The sequence below is a fragment of the Drosophila suzukii genome, chromosome 3 (genome assembly GCF_043229965.1).
Source record: "Drosophila suzukii chromosome 3, CBGP_Dsuzu_IsoJpt1.0, whole genome shotgun sequence".
In the NCBI taxonomy this organism is placed as follows: Eukaryota; Metazoa; Arthropoda; class Insecta; order Diptera; family Drosophilidae; genus Drosophila; species Drosophila suzukii.
Window position 1 is genome coordinate 88,897,409 of NC_092082.1, and position 15,684 is coordinate 88,913,092.

The window sequence follows — 15,684 nt, forward strand, 5'->3', positions numbered from 1 at the left end:
TTACCATCGGCGGTTAGGGAAAACTCCCCCGCTGTTACCCGGTCGACGTGTCGTTTTCGCTGCGCCGAAGAAAGGCCCCCAAAAACGGCACCCCCCACCGCTCCGAGTTTCCACCGTTATTCGTCGGAATCATTCGAACTTTGAAAATGGATCGGTAGCTGGGAAGGAAACCTAAAGCGAAATACGCAAGGAAAACGGCTTTTGTCCGCTATTCAGCGATTTTTTTTGTGTTGTAATCAGCAGAGGAAATTTTACGACCAACTCCACCACCCACCAGCCACTTCCAGCAGCCACAGAAGAAAATAGGAGCCCCTGCACCACCACCACCACCACTACCACTACAGCACCACCTCCACTACAACCACAACTACAGCAACAACTGCACAGCCAAGCCCACAAAGGAAAGGTGAAACGCAAAAAGAAGAGCGCAGAAAATAAAACCAAGTCAGATAACCGAAAAAAAAGCACGGTGCAAATAGATAAACCCATTTTTTGCTTGCGCCTTTTTTCGCCTGTGTGATGAGAGAAATCAGCAGCCACCATCGATTACAACAACAGCAACACCAACGACGACTCAACCACCAAACTTGACCAACGAGCGAGCGAGAGAGAGAGAGAGAGAGCAGCTACAGAATCAAATCGGTTTGCACAACTAGAAAGAAAGAAAAAAAAGCAGCCGCCGCATTTCTTGGCAATTGGATTAAAAAGTAGAGGAAAACAAAAAACATCCCATAGGCCACCATTTTGAATGAGCTGAGAAAGAGAGAGAGAGAGCGCGAGAGAGCGAGAAATTGCTCATTTGTTGCACCACGCATTGCAGCTGGCCGCCGCGTAACAGTAAACCCTTTCCAGCTTGGAATATCTTCTCCTGTTCTACAGTAGAGTCCACCCACTAACAACTAAAACAACATGGTGGAGCTGGAGGAGCCCAAGTCCGGGACAGCTGCCCCTGGGGCGAATGCAACGCTGCAGCGCAACAATGCCACCAACAACAACCCCCGTGGATCCGGGGACAGCGGCATCCGGAGCGGCAGCGGCATTTCCTGCAGCAACACGGACAACAGCTGCAGCCAGAGTCAGTCAGGTGAGCACTAGACGATCGTGGGCAGCATGTGTGGAGTTCTTAGAACTAGGGATTGGAATTCTTTGTATCGAAATATCCCATGAAACTGCAAGAGGTTTTACAATACTTTAAATGGAGGATAAAGAATAATGTGAAAAATGGAACATATCTTTTAGATATGTATGTACCTGTTTAAGAGGCTTGAAACATCAGATACTTCTGAAATAGCCAGATTCAGTCAGGTAACACTAACATATGGAGTGTTAGCACATAAATAGCAATGAACTTCTTTATATCGGAATTTCTAGATAAAACGCTACGTTAAAACGCTACCAAAAAGGTGTGAAAATGTGCTTTGAAACAAGGCACGTACGTTTCAAATACCTGTTTTAGAGAGGTTTCCATTTCGCTAGAGTTTGATACTACTTGAAAATGACTAAATAGTATGATGGGAAAAATTATTAAATATCTTAAAAAGAGGTTTTAAGCCTCTTAACAAATTTCTGACGCACCTTCATGAAAGTAAGACTGTGAACATTCGTATTAGAAGAAAAAAAACCCCTCGTATAATCTTTAAGGTCTCGACAATTCGAAAATAGTGCTTCTGGCTATACCATTTTGATAGTACAATCATTTAAATTTAATCTTTCCTCAAGTGATAATACCCCTTATCTCAGACAAAATTAATTGGGAACGTGAAAAATATATGTATTCATACATTATTTTAAGGAACTACTACTGGAATATTATAAATTTTGGGATTTAGGGCACTCATATGGGCATATGTGCTTTTCAGTAATGCAACATATGTACCAAATCAACACCAATGACTTGAAATAAAACTCATACCATTTCATTATTTCTGATGAGGATTTTGATAGTTTCCCAACTTTTAGTTACTTTTAAATGTATCCACCAGTTAGGAATCGTTACCCTAGTGTTACATAGGACCACTGCTTCTCCCCCAATCTATATTTTCCAGTTATCGGCAAAGCTGGGCCAAGCAGAACTTTCGTTTACCCTTGCTAATCAATCGAGCGAACTAGGGAGCATTGACTGGGGCAAAACGAGCACCGAGTGCCAGTGTATTTCCTTGACGTCACGAAAGTTCGAGAACATGCATGTTGTCTGCCTGCCGCCGGCTAAACCCACCGCCCCCTCCCCCGCACCAACAGCCTGTGGGGTGTTTACAGTTGTTTTGTTTCGCCAAGAGAACCACATTGCATCATGCGACTGATGCCATTAGGCGTAATATGTGTGCCCTAATTTGCAGGGTATTCCAGCATCTGTGTTTTATTACCACTTTGTAATAGGGTTAGGGTATTATTAGTGCAAATTAGTCCTCCTTACGCTTTTTTTTATCAAATAGGTCTTTAAATTCCCCGTTAGAAAACAGTGCTCTATAGTAAATTTTAACATTATGTTGGACTAGTAATTCCCATATCTTTCCATAAACCCCTTGTCTAGTCATTACTTTGTGTGCTTTGTGAGGATTAGTCTCATGAAACTTGGCAGATTCGGTGGAACTACTAACATCCCATACCTGCCTTAGTAAGTTCCTTAATATGGTCATAACTCTGCTATTTTGGAAGATAATCGCAACAAACTTGGCAGATTGCTGCCCAATAAAAATACACACCAGCTAATCTATTGGAAGCTGTTGTAATATACGATTTTATGTTGATTAACTCGGATTTTCTGAGGTTCTTAAGGTTGTGACGACTACATTCTTCCACTGGAATAGACGTCGCACAAGGGTATTCCAAGCTTCGGTTCCTAGTTCCTGGTGTTCCACACCAACACCACTACCACCAACACCACCAAAGAGCAGCAGCTGCTGCGGCGGCGAAACAAAGAGAGGGAGACGGCAAGAGTATCTGTGCCAGCTAGCCGAGACCGAGAAATTGAGCGTGTGCAGGCAATTAATGGAAATGGAAATGAGTCATGAGCTGATCGATTGAGCGCCATGCACTCTGGTGTTCGCTTTTGTGTTGGTGATTCGTATTCGTGCTCGAAATGCATCGAACGTCGAAATGTGAACAAACTTCCAAAAGCTGCAGCCACACATAAAACGGGTATAACCTTCATGACGTTTATTGCACTTGGTGACGTTTGATGCAGCCCAAAATAGAACGACGGGCCAAAGCAGACGAACGAACGGGCCAAAGCGGAGGCAGCGATGAGAGCGCGGCCTCCCACACACATGCTCCCATTAAAAGTGTGTTTTCTGGAGAGGATTACATTTGCAAAAGCAGCAGGGGGATTGGTGGAAAGGGGGGAACCCTTTCCAGCAATCGACTGAGTGGAAAAGGCTGTCAATTAGAGTCTAACAACCGACCATTATCAAGAAGTTTCCCATTCTATCTAGACATTTTGGAGGACAGCCAGTAGTGGTGCCTACGTGCAGCCTCCGATTCATAAAAGCAGCCCATCCACCAGCCCCATCTCTTTCTCTCTTGCGCAAAAGCCCTGCGAGAGAAATTTATTTTTTAGCTTTGGCAATGCCGTACCGCAGCAGAAAAAACGTCAGCTGAAACCCCAAAGGCATATGTTGTTGTTTACCCGTGCAAAAACGAAAACAAAGCGAGTTAAATGTAGTTTTTGTTTTGCTGTTTGCCCTTTCCACTTGTTTGCTTTTGAACAAAACTCGCACATCACACCACCTTCCATGCTGCGCTGGTGTTGGAGCCTCTCTCGCCCCCTGTCCCTCTGTCCTTCACTTTTTCGGCCTACGTGCGATTCGGCATCATGCTCTCGGACTCCAAAAACATGGGGCTCTTTTCTACACTGGAAAAAAGTTACTCAGAAGTTACAATTTCAGATTATTTTGTACATATGTATATATTCTGTTGTATTGAAAAATTGGTTGATATGTATATGGTAAAATCAACATTATTTCTTTCTGTGTTCCTTGCACTCTCTTTCTTCAAGAGCTTTATGGATTGGATTTAAGTGATTACATGGAACGCATTGCATCATGTAAGGCTCTCTCGCGCACCGGTCTTTTCCAGTGCCGCTCTCTTAATCCTCGCTGGCTCTCTTTGGGGCCGTCGTCGTTTTGTTATTGTTTTCCCTGTTGCTGTTTTTGTTTTGCTAGCGACGGGGCGGCCACAACCACAAAGCTACTTCTTGTCAAAACTGGTTCTGTGTCCAATCAATGATGTGGCTTTATCTGCGCTCTCTTTTCCACCGCCGCTACAGATGTTTGAGTGTCTGTGTGCGTGGGCTTATTGGCCAGGTTGGGTGATAACACTGGTATCGGCTGCGGTGGTATCGGTATCGGTTGATCCGGCGTAAACTAGTGTACCAATATTTATATTTACCCTCCTCGAAAGCCAAGAATTCGATCGACAAACGCAAAGCTAATGTTTTCTTTTTAGCCATCGAGTTCTCGGCAAATACGAATTTATATCAAGTCGATGAATAAACATGGCCGGTAATTGCTTTGTGCATTCGATTAAAAACCGGATTTTTGCACACCAGAGGCGTTTCTCTTCCGGGCCGTTTTTTAATTCGTTTGTAATCAAAAGCCCGTGTTATTGTTTTGATTGTCCTATGCCAAGCGATATTTCTGCCTGTTTCAGCACTTGCACATTTTGATCCCCATAACCATCTAACTATCTCGCTTGCGCAGCATAAATTTAAAAACACCAGGGGTCAGAACAATAGATGTTACTAACTTTAAAATGGTAATATCTGGAAATAACTTAACTGCAATGGAAATCTCTGCTTAAATAACAAAAAAAAACACCTATATGACTATGTATGTAGATGGAAATTTATAATTATATTGTTAGGGCTCAATGAAAAACTTCTCAAGTAGTAGCCCTATTTAGAAACCTACTATTTCGCCCACCACTGTCTATTTGTTACAACAACTCTCGCTCTCGTTTCGTTCCTTCTCGGCCGCTCTCTTCGGTGCTCTTTCTCGCGCACGGCGGTAGTTTTCTGTTTTCGGTTTTTGTCGCTCCAACGAAAGCGGGCGCGTGTTTGAATTTGATTCTTTCCTCGTTGGCGCCGCGCGTCGTTGGTCCGCAAAGACTTGTCCGTGTTTTTCCATTTCTTTTAAATTCACTATTTTGGCCAATTGGTTTTCGCCTCCGCCGCCGCACACCAGAATTTTCCAAAGTCGCCGGTACTAAAAAAAATTACCATATTCGAAATCGAAATCCCCCGGCCGTTAAATCTGAAAATTTTCCGTGTGCTTCCAATCAATACACTACCAATAACAGTAACCATTCATCGCTCAGATTGTTGTTTTCGTTTTCGTCGGGAGGATTCTGGAAAACGGAAGTGTGCTTTAAATCAAAGATGATCCAACCGGAATAGGGTTAAAATTAGCCCAAAACTAAACCAAATTGAAACTAAAGCAATATATTATCGAGAGCAGGCGGTTTTATCTACGCATTGCAAAAACGTGTGCCGCCTGGGAGAAGAACAAGCAGCAGAACGGGCGTTGCTTAGACAAATTGCGTTGCGATTAAAAGGCGAACGGCAACAACAACAGAAACTACAACAAAAACAGCAGTAGCGGCAGCAAACATGTTGGGTAAATACAAAAACAACATTAGCAACAAAGTCTAGGAACGAGATGAGAATGAGAGAACTTTCACGCACACACTCACCTGGCGCACACCCACAGGGGCGCATGTGCATCTGTGTGCGGGGGAAACGTTTCGAAATGCCGGTTTTTGCATTTTTGTTATTGTTTTTGTTCGAACAAGTTTTCCGCTATATATTTTACAGGCTGTATCTATTACAATGTATTCTTGGCCCCCCATTGTCTTGACGAAACTCATTTGTAATTACTGAGTAACGGTAAAGAAGATAACTACAGCGACCTTGTCATATCATAACTATCAGTGTAACCAACTGGGGGTTATTCACTAATTTAAAATTTTATTGTTTTATCTCTTGTGTGTTCTGGTCTCTCTCGCCATTTTCAAACATTTTTTCGCTTTTACAATTTCATTTGCTGCGCAATAATTTTCTGCTTCTTTACAGCACACAAACACTCGCGTTGAGATAGCGTACGTGAGTGTGCCTATGTGTAAGTGCTTCTGCCCGTGAATTCATGCTGGCAAAAGAAGAAGGTGGCTTTAAAAAAGGGGAGCAGGTTGGGGGAGCAACCCTTTAACTTTTGCACCATTTAATGGTAATTTTTGAAGCAGACAATAAATTACAGTCCTCAATTCAGCCAAATGTTGCGTATTGAGAGATCGGAAAACATATTTTTCAAACATATCGGATTTAAATTATTTTTTAATGACCCTTTTGTATCTAAATAAAAGTTAAATAAAAAAGGAACATATTCTTTGACTTTAAAAAAGTACGTATAATTGAAGATAATTTGTAAAAGTTTACTAGTTTATTTGAAGAAAACAGTACTTTACAGTCCTCATTCAACTCGAATCAGGAGTTTCCAGTGATCGGAAAACACATTTCAAAAGCATTTTTAATTACCCTTTCTATCTAAAAACAAAGTTAAATACAAAGGAAACAAATTCTTTGATATAAAAACTAGTAAACTAAAAGTTTACTGGTGTGTATTTCTGATAGACCCTGCAAAGGATAACAGCTTTGTGACGTCACAGTTTTCAGATTTTGAGCATGCTAATTGGGAATTTATACATCGTCCCTTCGTCACCTTCTCGCACTTTCACCCTGCCATGAAGTAATACCCCGAGAGAGAGGCGGACCCACCTTATCTTCCTCTTCCTTGTCCCACTCCCACTGCCCCACTCTCTCGTTTCCGCCGCCGCTCTCTATTTACTAAAAGCTCTTCATGTGCGACCGCATGTTGTTTCTCCTTCCCTTTTTATTATTCTCTTGCTTATATTTGAATTGAAATCGGCAAACGACGGCAAAGTTAAGTGCCAAAAGCAAACCTTTTGCTTTGCTCACTTTTTGCGTAGTTCGCCCGTCTTATCGGCCTTTTTTGTTTATTCGCTAATCGAGGTGGCCACTGTGTTTTGCCTTTCCTACCTAGACATTTGATAACTTTTATGGCACTGCCTTCAATTTCGATGTTTGCTCCAAAACAAATTTCAATTTCTCAAGGTTTTCTCTAGACGCTTTCGATTCTTGTTTTGCTTCAGCTTTGTGTTATCTCTTGCCTATTGTTTTTATTTTTCACCTGTGGATAGGTGTCCTTCAGCTCGGTTGTATTTCTCAGCTTTTAAGTGGAACTCTAGTCTTAAAAAATGTTATATTTTTTTCTCGAAATATTTTTGACACATTCTTCTGCAAAAATAACTAATGTGAACATTTTTTAAAATGATTTTACTTTACCTTTTCAAGAATGACACTTCATAAGAACCTTGAAAATACATATACCTATATCATCCAAAATGATGGGAAAAATAATGTGTAAAACAACTGAAAAGCCGGCCGGCACACATTGGATAGTATGTATTTCCCTAGTTTATTTCAATCGGATCAGGTTATTTTACATAAGTTGGTCTGTGTCACTAACGTTTGTCTAGCCGCTGATGAAATGGGGTAGAGGCATTTCATATAATTCCCATTGTCGTCATCACCTTATCGACTTGCACCTGAAGGGATCGGATGATGTGTTATGACGGCTGTCCCAGACACTCTGTGCCGGAACTGCGGAAATTGTTTATGCAATTTAAATAAAAATACCTGCGTCTTCAGCACACACGTCCCTCGTCCATCAAAAAGAAATGATTTGGCAAAAAATCATAATTAAATGCGCAGAATATTTGTGAGGGAGAACGTGAGAGACCACCCGATAAACGAGAGAAATGCAAAAACCGTCTCTTTTTTTATTGTCTGAGCGTTTATTTACGCAATTGATAACAATTAAAGCTGACCAACAAATAGGCCAAATTTTATATTTAGAACAGAACGGAAAGCGTGCGAGAAATCAGACAAGTGTGGGCGGTCGAAAGGGGGAGCATCGCTCGAGGTCGTATGGACGCATGTTTGATTGGACATTTTTTGATAAACTGATGGTAGAATCATCAGTTTCTGAAGTGGATTTTACAGGGCAACGACTTGTTTCTTTGCTAGGAGCTAAGAACTACTTCTGATAAGGGAAGGCACTCCTTTTTCTGGTACAGTGAATATGGGAAGTTTGAAATGTATTGGGTTCCTTGCTATAATAAATTATAACAGTATTTATGAGTAGGCCTCTATTGGACTTCTTTAAACCTATGAAAAAGTAAGCCATATGGTCAATATATTATTTTTATTCTTAGATACTAAGCAACAATCCAATTTAGGGATATGATATCTCTTCCAAAAATACAACCATTGTATCTCCGAAGTACCGAAAACAGTAGGAACCATGTCAAAACTTTTTAGATTTTCATTTGCGATCCATTGTAGTTGACTCCACTCGATTGCTCTCCAATGGAGCGATACTTATTTGCAATGCGACGTGCCTCCGGGCTGATTAGGTCTTTAGTCGTTCAGCCAGATCTTCGGACAGATACCGCCTTGGTGCAGCCGTTGAGGGCTTTATAAATAGTCGTCCGGCTATTGACAACAATTGAAGAACAGGCACACACCCAATCAAGCTGATCGCCGGTCCCCAGCCCGCCTTACTCCTCTGATCTTTGGGTTAGCTCCAGCCCTAGCTCTGTACGATTCCACCCAGAAGTTCTCTATATAGAGAGGCCTGTGTTTGCGGCTGTTTACACATTATTTAATTTTTACATATTTATGCACACTTGCGGGCGACTTGTTTACGACACGCGATTTGCTTTCTACGCAGTTAGTGCAAAAGTACGAGTATTTCTTATTTTAAATTCCCTCATTATTATTTTTATACATTGATAAATGCAGAAAAAAATTGGCTTGCAAATATGGCGAGCGATTGCGATAAAAAGCGTAAACCATGCTTGCTCGGTCGATCGATTGGTGGTATTGAGCTACCGTTTATTCCGAGCCAAAATGCAGAATCCGAAGGGTTCGAGCGGAGAAATATTAACAACTTAAGATCTTCAAACTTAAACACCTATTGTTTAAACATTTTAAAATGTTTTCTTTAAGTGGTATATTTTGTTTTCTTACTGCCCACTGATAATGAATTGAGAAAACTTTTTAGTGAATCACTAGCAGCTAATTTGCGTTGATGACTTGTTCGAAATTAAAAAAATGAAAAACGTGTCAGCGAATTTGGCTACCTTTAATGTTTGCGGTGGTCTATTCTTAGTATTTCTAATGTTATATTGAAATTTTCTTTGGTAAATTCGGTTGAGAAATATAAAGAGCTTAAATTTTATCCTGTATGTTTATTTCGACAATTTATCTAACGATATTTCTGTTATTGTTTGTTTGCAGACGGGCAGAATGAACTGACACGCTACAGCAGCGAGGATGTGTCGGGCAATGAGTCGAGTGAGGCGCCCAACATGACCGAGATGGAGCGGCAGGCGGAGCTGAACAGGCATAAGGAGGAGATGCAGAAGAAGCGGCGCAAGAAACGCATCAGTTCCTCCCTTCATTCCTCAACGTTCCAAGGTGTGTATGCCGGGTTAGGAGAATAACCACCAAGGACCATTTCTAAAAGTACTCTATCTAACCTTTAGAGCTGTACAAGCTGACTGGCGAGATTCTGGGCGAGGGAGCCTATGCATCGGTGCAAACTTGCGTCAACATCTACACCGATCTGGAGTACGCCGTGAAGGTGATCGATAAGATACCGGGGCATGCGCGTGCGCGTGTCTTTCGTGAAGTGGAGACATTCCATCACTGCCAGGGCCATCTGGGCATCTTGCAACTGATCGAGTTCTTCGAGGATGACGAGAAGTTCTACCTGGTGTTCGAGAAGATCAACGGGGGTCCGCTGTTGACGCGCATCCAGGAGCACATTTGCTTCTCCGAGCACGAGGCATCGCAGATAATCAAGGAGATCGCCTCCGGACTGGATTTTCTGCACAAGAAGGGCATTGCCCATCGTGATCTCAAGCCGGAGAATATTCTGTGCGTCAAGACGGACTCGCTGTGCCCGATCAAGATTTGCGACTTTGATCTGGGTTCGGGGATTAAGTTCACCACGGACATCTCGTCGCCAGCAGCCACTCCCCAGCTATTGACACCAGTAAGTTTGGAACCCAATGAAGAATTTCGACTATAAATAATAATACTGGAACCAATTTCTTTACAGGTTGGCAGTGCCGAGTTCATGGCTCCGGAAGTGGTTGATTTGTTTGTGGGGGAGGCACACTACTACGATAAGAGGTGCGATCTGTGGTCCCTGGGAGTCATTGCTTACATCCTGCTCTGCGGCTATCCGCCGTTTTCGGGCAACTGCGGCGAGGATTGCGGCTGGAATCGCGGTGAAAACTGTCGCACGTGCCAGGAGCTGCTTTTCGAGTCCATTCAAGAAGGTGCGTGGATGTTCTATAGGCTAGAATATAATAATATGTGCCTTATAAGCTAAGAATACAATAATAATACCGTTTCCTTTCTTCAGGACACTTTTCCTTTCCGGAGGCCGAGTGGCAACATGTAAGCGATGAGGCCAAGGACCTGATTTCCAACCTGCTCGTCAAGCAGGCATCAGATCGCCTCAGTGCCGAGGCAGTGTTGAATCACCCCTGGATTCGTATGAGCGAGCACGAGCCGCCGGCCAACAAACAATCAGGCCGCCACAAGGCTCTGCAGACGCCCAGTAACATTCGACGGTAAATAACAAAGAAATAGAGACCTTGGTTCCGGAGAACTAATAAGATATTCTATTTACCTTCCAGTAATCACCAGTCGGCGAGGGAAATCTCGCAGTTTGCCGAGTCGGCCATGGCCGTCAAACGTGTGGTCCTGCAGCATTTCTCGATGCGCTACGACTACATGAAGGAGCGCCCGAACATCTACCAGCCGTCGCAGGCCTACATGGATGCCTACAGCGATGAGAACTACAATCCCAAGCCGCCGGCTCACTACACTCGCAATCGCTCGCAGCGCAATCCAGCTACGTCCATGTGCGGCTACGGAGGACGCATGTCCTCGATGCATGGCCAGCGGGCCAGTAGCCGTCAGTCCTCTCGGAATGTCTCTCGCAATGCATCTGCAATTTACCCCAACAGTGGGGGCTTTAAGACACTCAACGTGCACGAGGAAGATGACGACGATGAAGCTCTGGAGGCTTTTGGTCGCATCGACGACGACGATGACGAGTGGGCCAGGTCGACGAGGCAATACCAGCAGCAGCGCGAGCTGCAGCAGCAGCAGGAGGCGCTGGGCGAGGGTGGTCACTACAGGCGCGAGAGCGGAAGCGAGGGCGACGACATGGAAGAGGAGGAGGACGGAGAGAGCGAGGACTATCAGCACTATAAGCATTATTGGCGCGAGTTGGACGAGGACGAGGGCGATGACTATCTGTATGAGCAGCAGCAGCAACGCGTCGACGATATAGCCGAGGAAGAGGAGGACGAGGAGGAGAAGCTCCAGGAGGAGCAGAAGGAGGAAAATCAACAAGCTGACAATCTGAAGCTATCGAAAGCTTACTTAGAGCAAGTTGGCGAGACCAATGTGGAGAAATCGAACCCACAGCATGATAATGGTTTGTATGAGAAGGATGAACTTATTATGGATAATATGCATATGGAGGAAACAACCCAGCAAAGCGAATTTGCTAAGCTCACCACAATGCGCAAAGATGCGCAGGAGGAGGAGATGGAGAATGGTAAGGAGATTAAGCAGCAGCAGGAGAAGGAGAAGGACAAGGAGACGAAGGAGAAGAAGCAGCAGGATGATGTTGATGGGGCTAAGAAGCAAGGACCATCAAGTGATATTAGTGCTACTACCATCACCGATAATAACAAGCAGCAAACACCAGTTATGACTACAACACAGATTACCAACTGGCAAACTTGGGATGCAAATGAAGATGATGATGTTAAACTATTGGATAGTATTAGTGATTTAAATGAAAAGCTACCTGAAATTTATGAGACTGCAAATATTGTTGTCAACTCAGCGGCAGTGCCAGCAGCATCGACACCAGCAGCAGCAGCACCACCACCAGCAACATGCCCACCAACCGATAAACCAGAGGAAAATGATTCGAACGAGATAAATCCGACGACTGCTACTGAGGGGACAACAATGCGAACGACTTTTGGCAAGGCGGCGGCGGAGGAGCAAGAGCAGAAGCCTCCAACCCAATCCCAGACCACCACGGGCCACCACAGCAAGGCCGGCCGCAATGTATACTTTTCTGTCGATGCATATCAGAACGACGAGGATGCCGATATCGACGAGGATGATGACTACGATGATGATGAGGAGGAAGAGGATCTGCAAGAGCAACGCAAGCAGCCGCTGCCTTCCATTGCCAATGCCTACACCAGGAAGCAGCGACAGCAGCACCAGCGGTACATTGTGCCGCGCTACCAGCCTGCAGATCCAGTTCCTCTGAGGCAGCAGGCGGAGAATTGGCGTTATCGCACTCATCACTCGCAGGAGCAGCAGCCGGCAGCGGGCTATCGCAAGTACCGTCCGCCCTTCAGTACCGGAGGCGGCGGTGGACACCATGGCAACCAGCAGCGCAATTACCTGGGCAGCTTCTCGCACAGCGGCGGTGCCGCTGGCTACAAAATTGCTCCGATGCAGCCGCCACAGCAGCCGCCTCCGCGGCACAATAGCGCCGGAAGCAGCGGCAGTGGCAGCGGTGGATCCCCGCCATCCGATGAGCAGTCGACGATCCGCAACTGGCGCCAGGACTGCGTCTACGCCCGCAGCTACGGCATGAACCAGCCGTCGGAGCAGCAGCAGCAGCAGCGATACAACCGCTCGACGGTTCAGCGGGCCCAGCAGCAGCCTCGCATTGGCAGCGGCCGCTTTGCCCACTTGCAGGCTGCCCAGTTGATGGAGGAGCTGCCGGACATGCGGATCGGCCTGTCGCCGCCCAGCGAGAGCGTTCTGCTCCAGCGGCGCCTGCGCCAGCAGCAGCGGGCCAACGATCTGTCCGAGTACTGCGAGCCGGCCACCGCCAGTGGATAGGTCGCTTTTGGACAGATAACTCTGTTTTTCACGCACATTCTCTAAAAATCAATTTTCCAGTTCTATGATTCTTTTTGGTGCAACATTTTAGGCACACCTTACATTTCAAGAAAAAGTGTACGAATACAGTTTAAATTCAATCAATTCCCCCCTATTGCAAACAGAGTTAACATACGAAAAAAAAAACAAAAAAAAAGTGAATAAAACATTGTAGGAGGAAAACAGAAACCAAGGGAAAGTGAGAGTGGCAATTGTCTACGCTGTTTTGAAGCAAGCCAAACAGTCGTTCGAGATGAAAACAACAGAAAACAAATACCTTTTTTTATAAAAAAGATTCGAAAAATTGTAATTTATATTGCAGTATAATTTTTTATTGTGAAAAATAAAAACGAATACGAAAAGTGTTTGATCAAGAGATGCATAAAACCCTTTAGACTTCTCTGTTCTTTGGTGAAATTGATCGAATCCTAAGTAATCTTTATAAAAATAATCGCATGCCTCTTGAGTCGAAATTGATGATCATTTTTGAACGCCCGTTCCAAATACCAAAATGTACAACAAATGAAAATTGTTAAAATTTGTATAGTATGTTTTTATTTCTCATGACAAAAATTGTTATAAGAAAGGAGAAAAAAAAGATGCGGGCAGCAAAGATAAGTTGAGTTTATAAAATCAATTAAATTGTCCAAACTTCGTGTGTCTCGCCAATTAGTTTGACCCGAAATTTACACTTAAACACAACTAAAGCTGGTTAGTTATTTCGAAGAAATTGACTAGTACTTGTGTATCTGTCAGTTCCTTGGATAAAACTTGCCCGTTGACGGTTATTTCTTTCCAAAACTGTTGAAAGATATATTTTTTTAAGCCCCGAGAATTCCTCCACATTAACACCCACAACACACACACTATGGCCAACTACACTGGGCAAAATGCTAACAAACTCTTGACATTGCTAGTTGCTCAACAGTTTTTGCTGGGCGTAAATGAAAGGAAAGCATGCAAACCAATTTTGTTAAATACATACACACCTATAATATTTAAAAAATTGTGATATAAAATGTAAATGTAAATGCACCTGAAGAAATCTATCTATCAAATGACGCTGTGCCATCAACAACCACTTCTAGAAGGAACATTTTCCACAGTCTTTGTTTGTTTACGTCCCACGAAATCAATGTCAAGTGCATACACACCAATACTTCTATTTTTCCAAACCAACAGCAACTTATACTAAAAACTTCCAAAAAATATATGAAAAAACTTAATAAAAGCGAAAACAAAAAAAAGAAACGATAAAAACCGATAAAAAGCTAAAATATAATATGATTGTTCAATCTTTTAGCTCAAAACGCGGCTGAGAAAATGTTGCCAACGTCGGCGTTTTGAGTTCGGTTAAAGTTTTGAACATTTAATAACGATAATAACGACAGCGTCCAATTAATTTTAAACTATTCATGCAATCGATTCCTACAGAAGCAATCAAAGTTGCATTGAAACTGAAATATTGATGTGGAAACTATCGCTTTCGTTTTGTTTGTAAAACTGTGAGGAATGTTTCGCAACGAAACAAAAAACATAATAACTATGAGTTAATTTGACGAGCAGCGCTGCTGAAAATATGATAAAACTACACTCAAACAAAAAGAACACCGCCTTGGTTTAGAAAATGTCCGTTAAACCAATGGGTACACTTAAGTCGTTAACACTGGTCAGCGCTGCTTTCGAGAAGTGAACACCAACGAGAGACCGGGTGAGAGTCCTTCAAGTAATTGGATTAGCTGACCGATAAAATCAATAAAAATTTGTATGAAAACAATTTGTTTTAAAATTATTGCTATACAAAATTGAAGAACATTAAGCCAAGAGAAAAGAAGAAGAAGCCCGCAATAAGAAGAAGAGTAGATATTGTTTTATACATAAAAACTCAATAAAAACGCAAAATACATAAAATGTTAAACCTTGTGTTGTGACTATGATATGTATGAGTTTATTTCAGGCAGCACAGCAGAAGCAATAGCCCCAGAAAGCATAGTACCCAGTTAAAACATAGGATACTCTCGCCTATGGACACCGTGTAGGTGGGAGCTTTGGTTTCGGGAAAATGTATAGCCATCAGCTCGGGGTTCGTAAAGTTCTCTTGTGTTCTATTTTCCTTATCCAAGCATTCTCTAAGCAGTCTTTCTAGAAACCGAATCCTTTTGTAAACGCAGTCAAATTTTGTGTAGTAGTCGTAGATGGATGTTCCGTTTTGGAGGAACTTCCCCCTCTCGTCCACTAGAAACCAATCCTTGTGGTACAGCCGACTCCTCCCAATCGAGATGAAGAAGGCTCGAGTATCATTCTCTACGTGGAAAAAGGAATACGTGTGATTTTGGTCCTGGTTGTGGTACTGAAGCTGGGAAGTTGGCCTTTTAGTTGCCTTTGGCATTCTCTCGTGTTTTCCGCGGCAGAAGACGACGAATGTCTTCTCCTTGATGGGCCAGCATCGTGGATTTAGCACCATGTTTGAGTGAAAAGAAAAGGAATGGGCACTATGTTTAAAAATAATTTTATAATGATATTATATATTATGATTTTCTCTTTTAGACCTAAGGATTATAAGGGGTTTATATACCAATCATATTTTTATATCCTTAAATTATTCTAAA

General features: G+C 43.1%; 2 protein-coding genes and 1 long non-coding RNA gene across 4 annotated transcripts; 1 reads left to right on the forward strand and 2 right to left on the reverse strand.

Moving 5' to 3' along the window:
* Positions 1–113: 113 nt before the first annotated feature.
* Lk6 (Lk6 kinase) lies at positions 114–14,993 on the forward strand. 2 transcript variants are annotated; one of them, XM_017080891.4, is made up of 6 exons: positions 114–1,084; positions 9,374–9,553; positions 9,622–10,133; positions 10,200–10,422; positions 10,509–10,719; positions 10,786–14,993. In XM_017080891.4, the coding sequence occupies exons 1-6, from the start codon at positions 910–912 to the stop codon at positions 13,034–13,036; spliced, it is 3,552 nt and encodes a 1,183-aa protein (XP_016936380.4). In that variant the 5' UTR covers positions 114–909; the 3' UTR covers positions 13,037–14,993. The 2 variants fall into 2 exon arrangements, with proteins under 2 accessions (XP_016936380.4, XP_065721721.2); XM_065865649.2 differs by lacking the exon at positions 114–1,084 and adding an exon at positions 5,083–5,612.
* Positions 7,474–8,932, reverse strand: LOC118878140 (uncharacterized). The gene is made up of 2 exons (XR_005014677.3): positions 7,709–8,932; positions 7,474–7,617 (listed from the first exon to the last, which is right to left on the reverse strand). It is a non-coding gene; the product is annotated as an uncharacterized lncRNA (long non-coding RNA).
* LOC108014723 (uncharacterized) lies at positions 13,038–15,595 on the reverse strand. The gene has a single exon (XM_065865656.2). It carries the CDS (start codon positions 15,537–15,539, stop codon positions 15,024–15,026), a length of 516 nt encoding a protein of 171 aa, XP_065721728.2. The 5' UTR covers positions 15,540–15,595; the 3' UTR covers positions 13,038–15,023.
* Between the last annotated feature and the right edge of the window lie 89 nt (positions 15,596–15,684).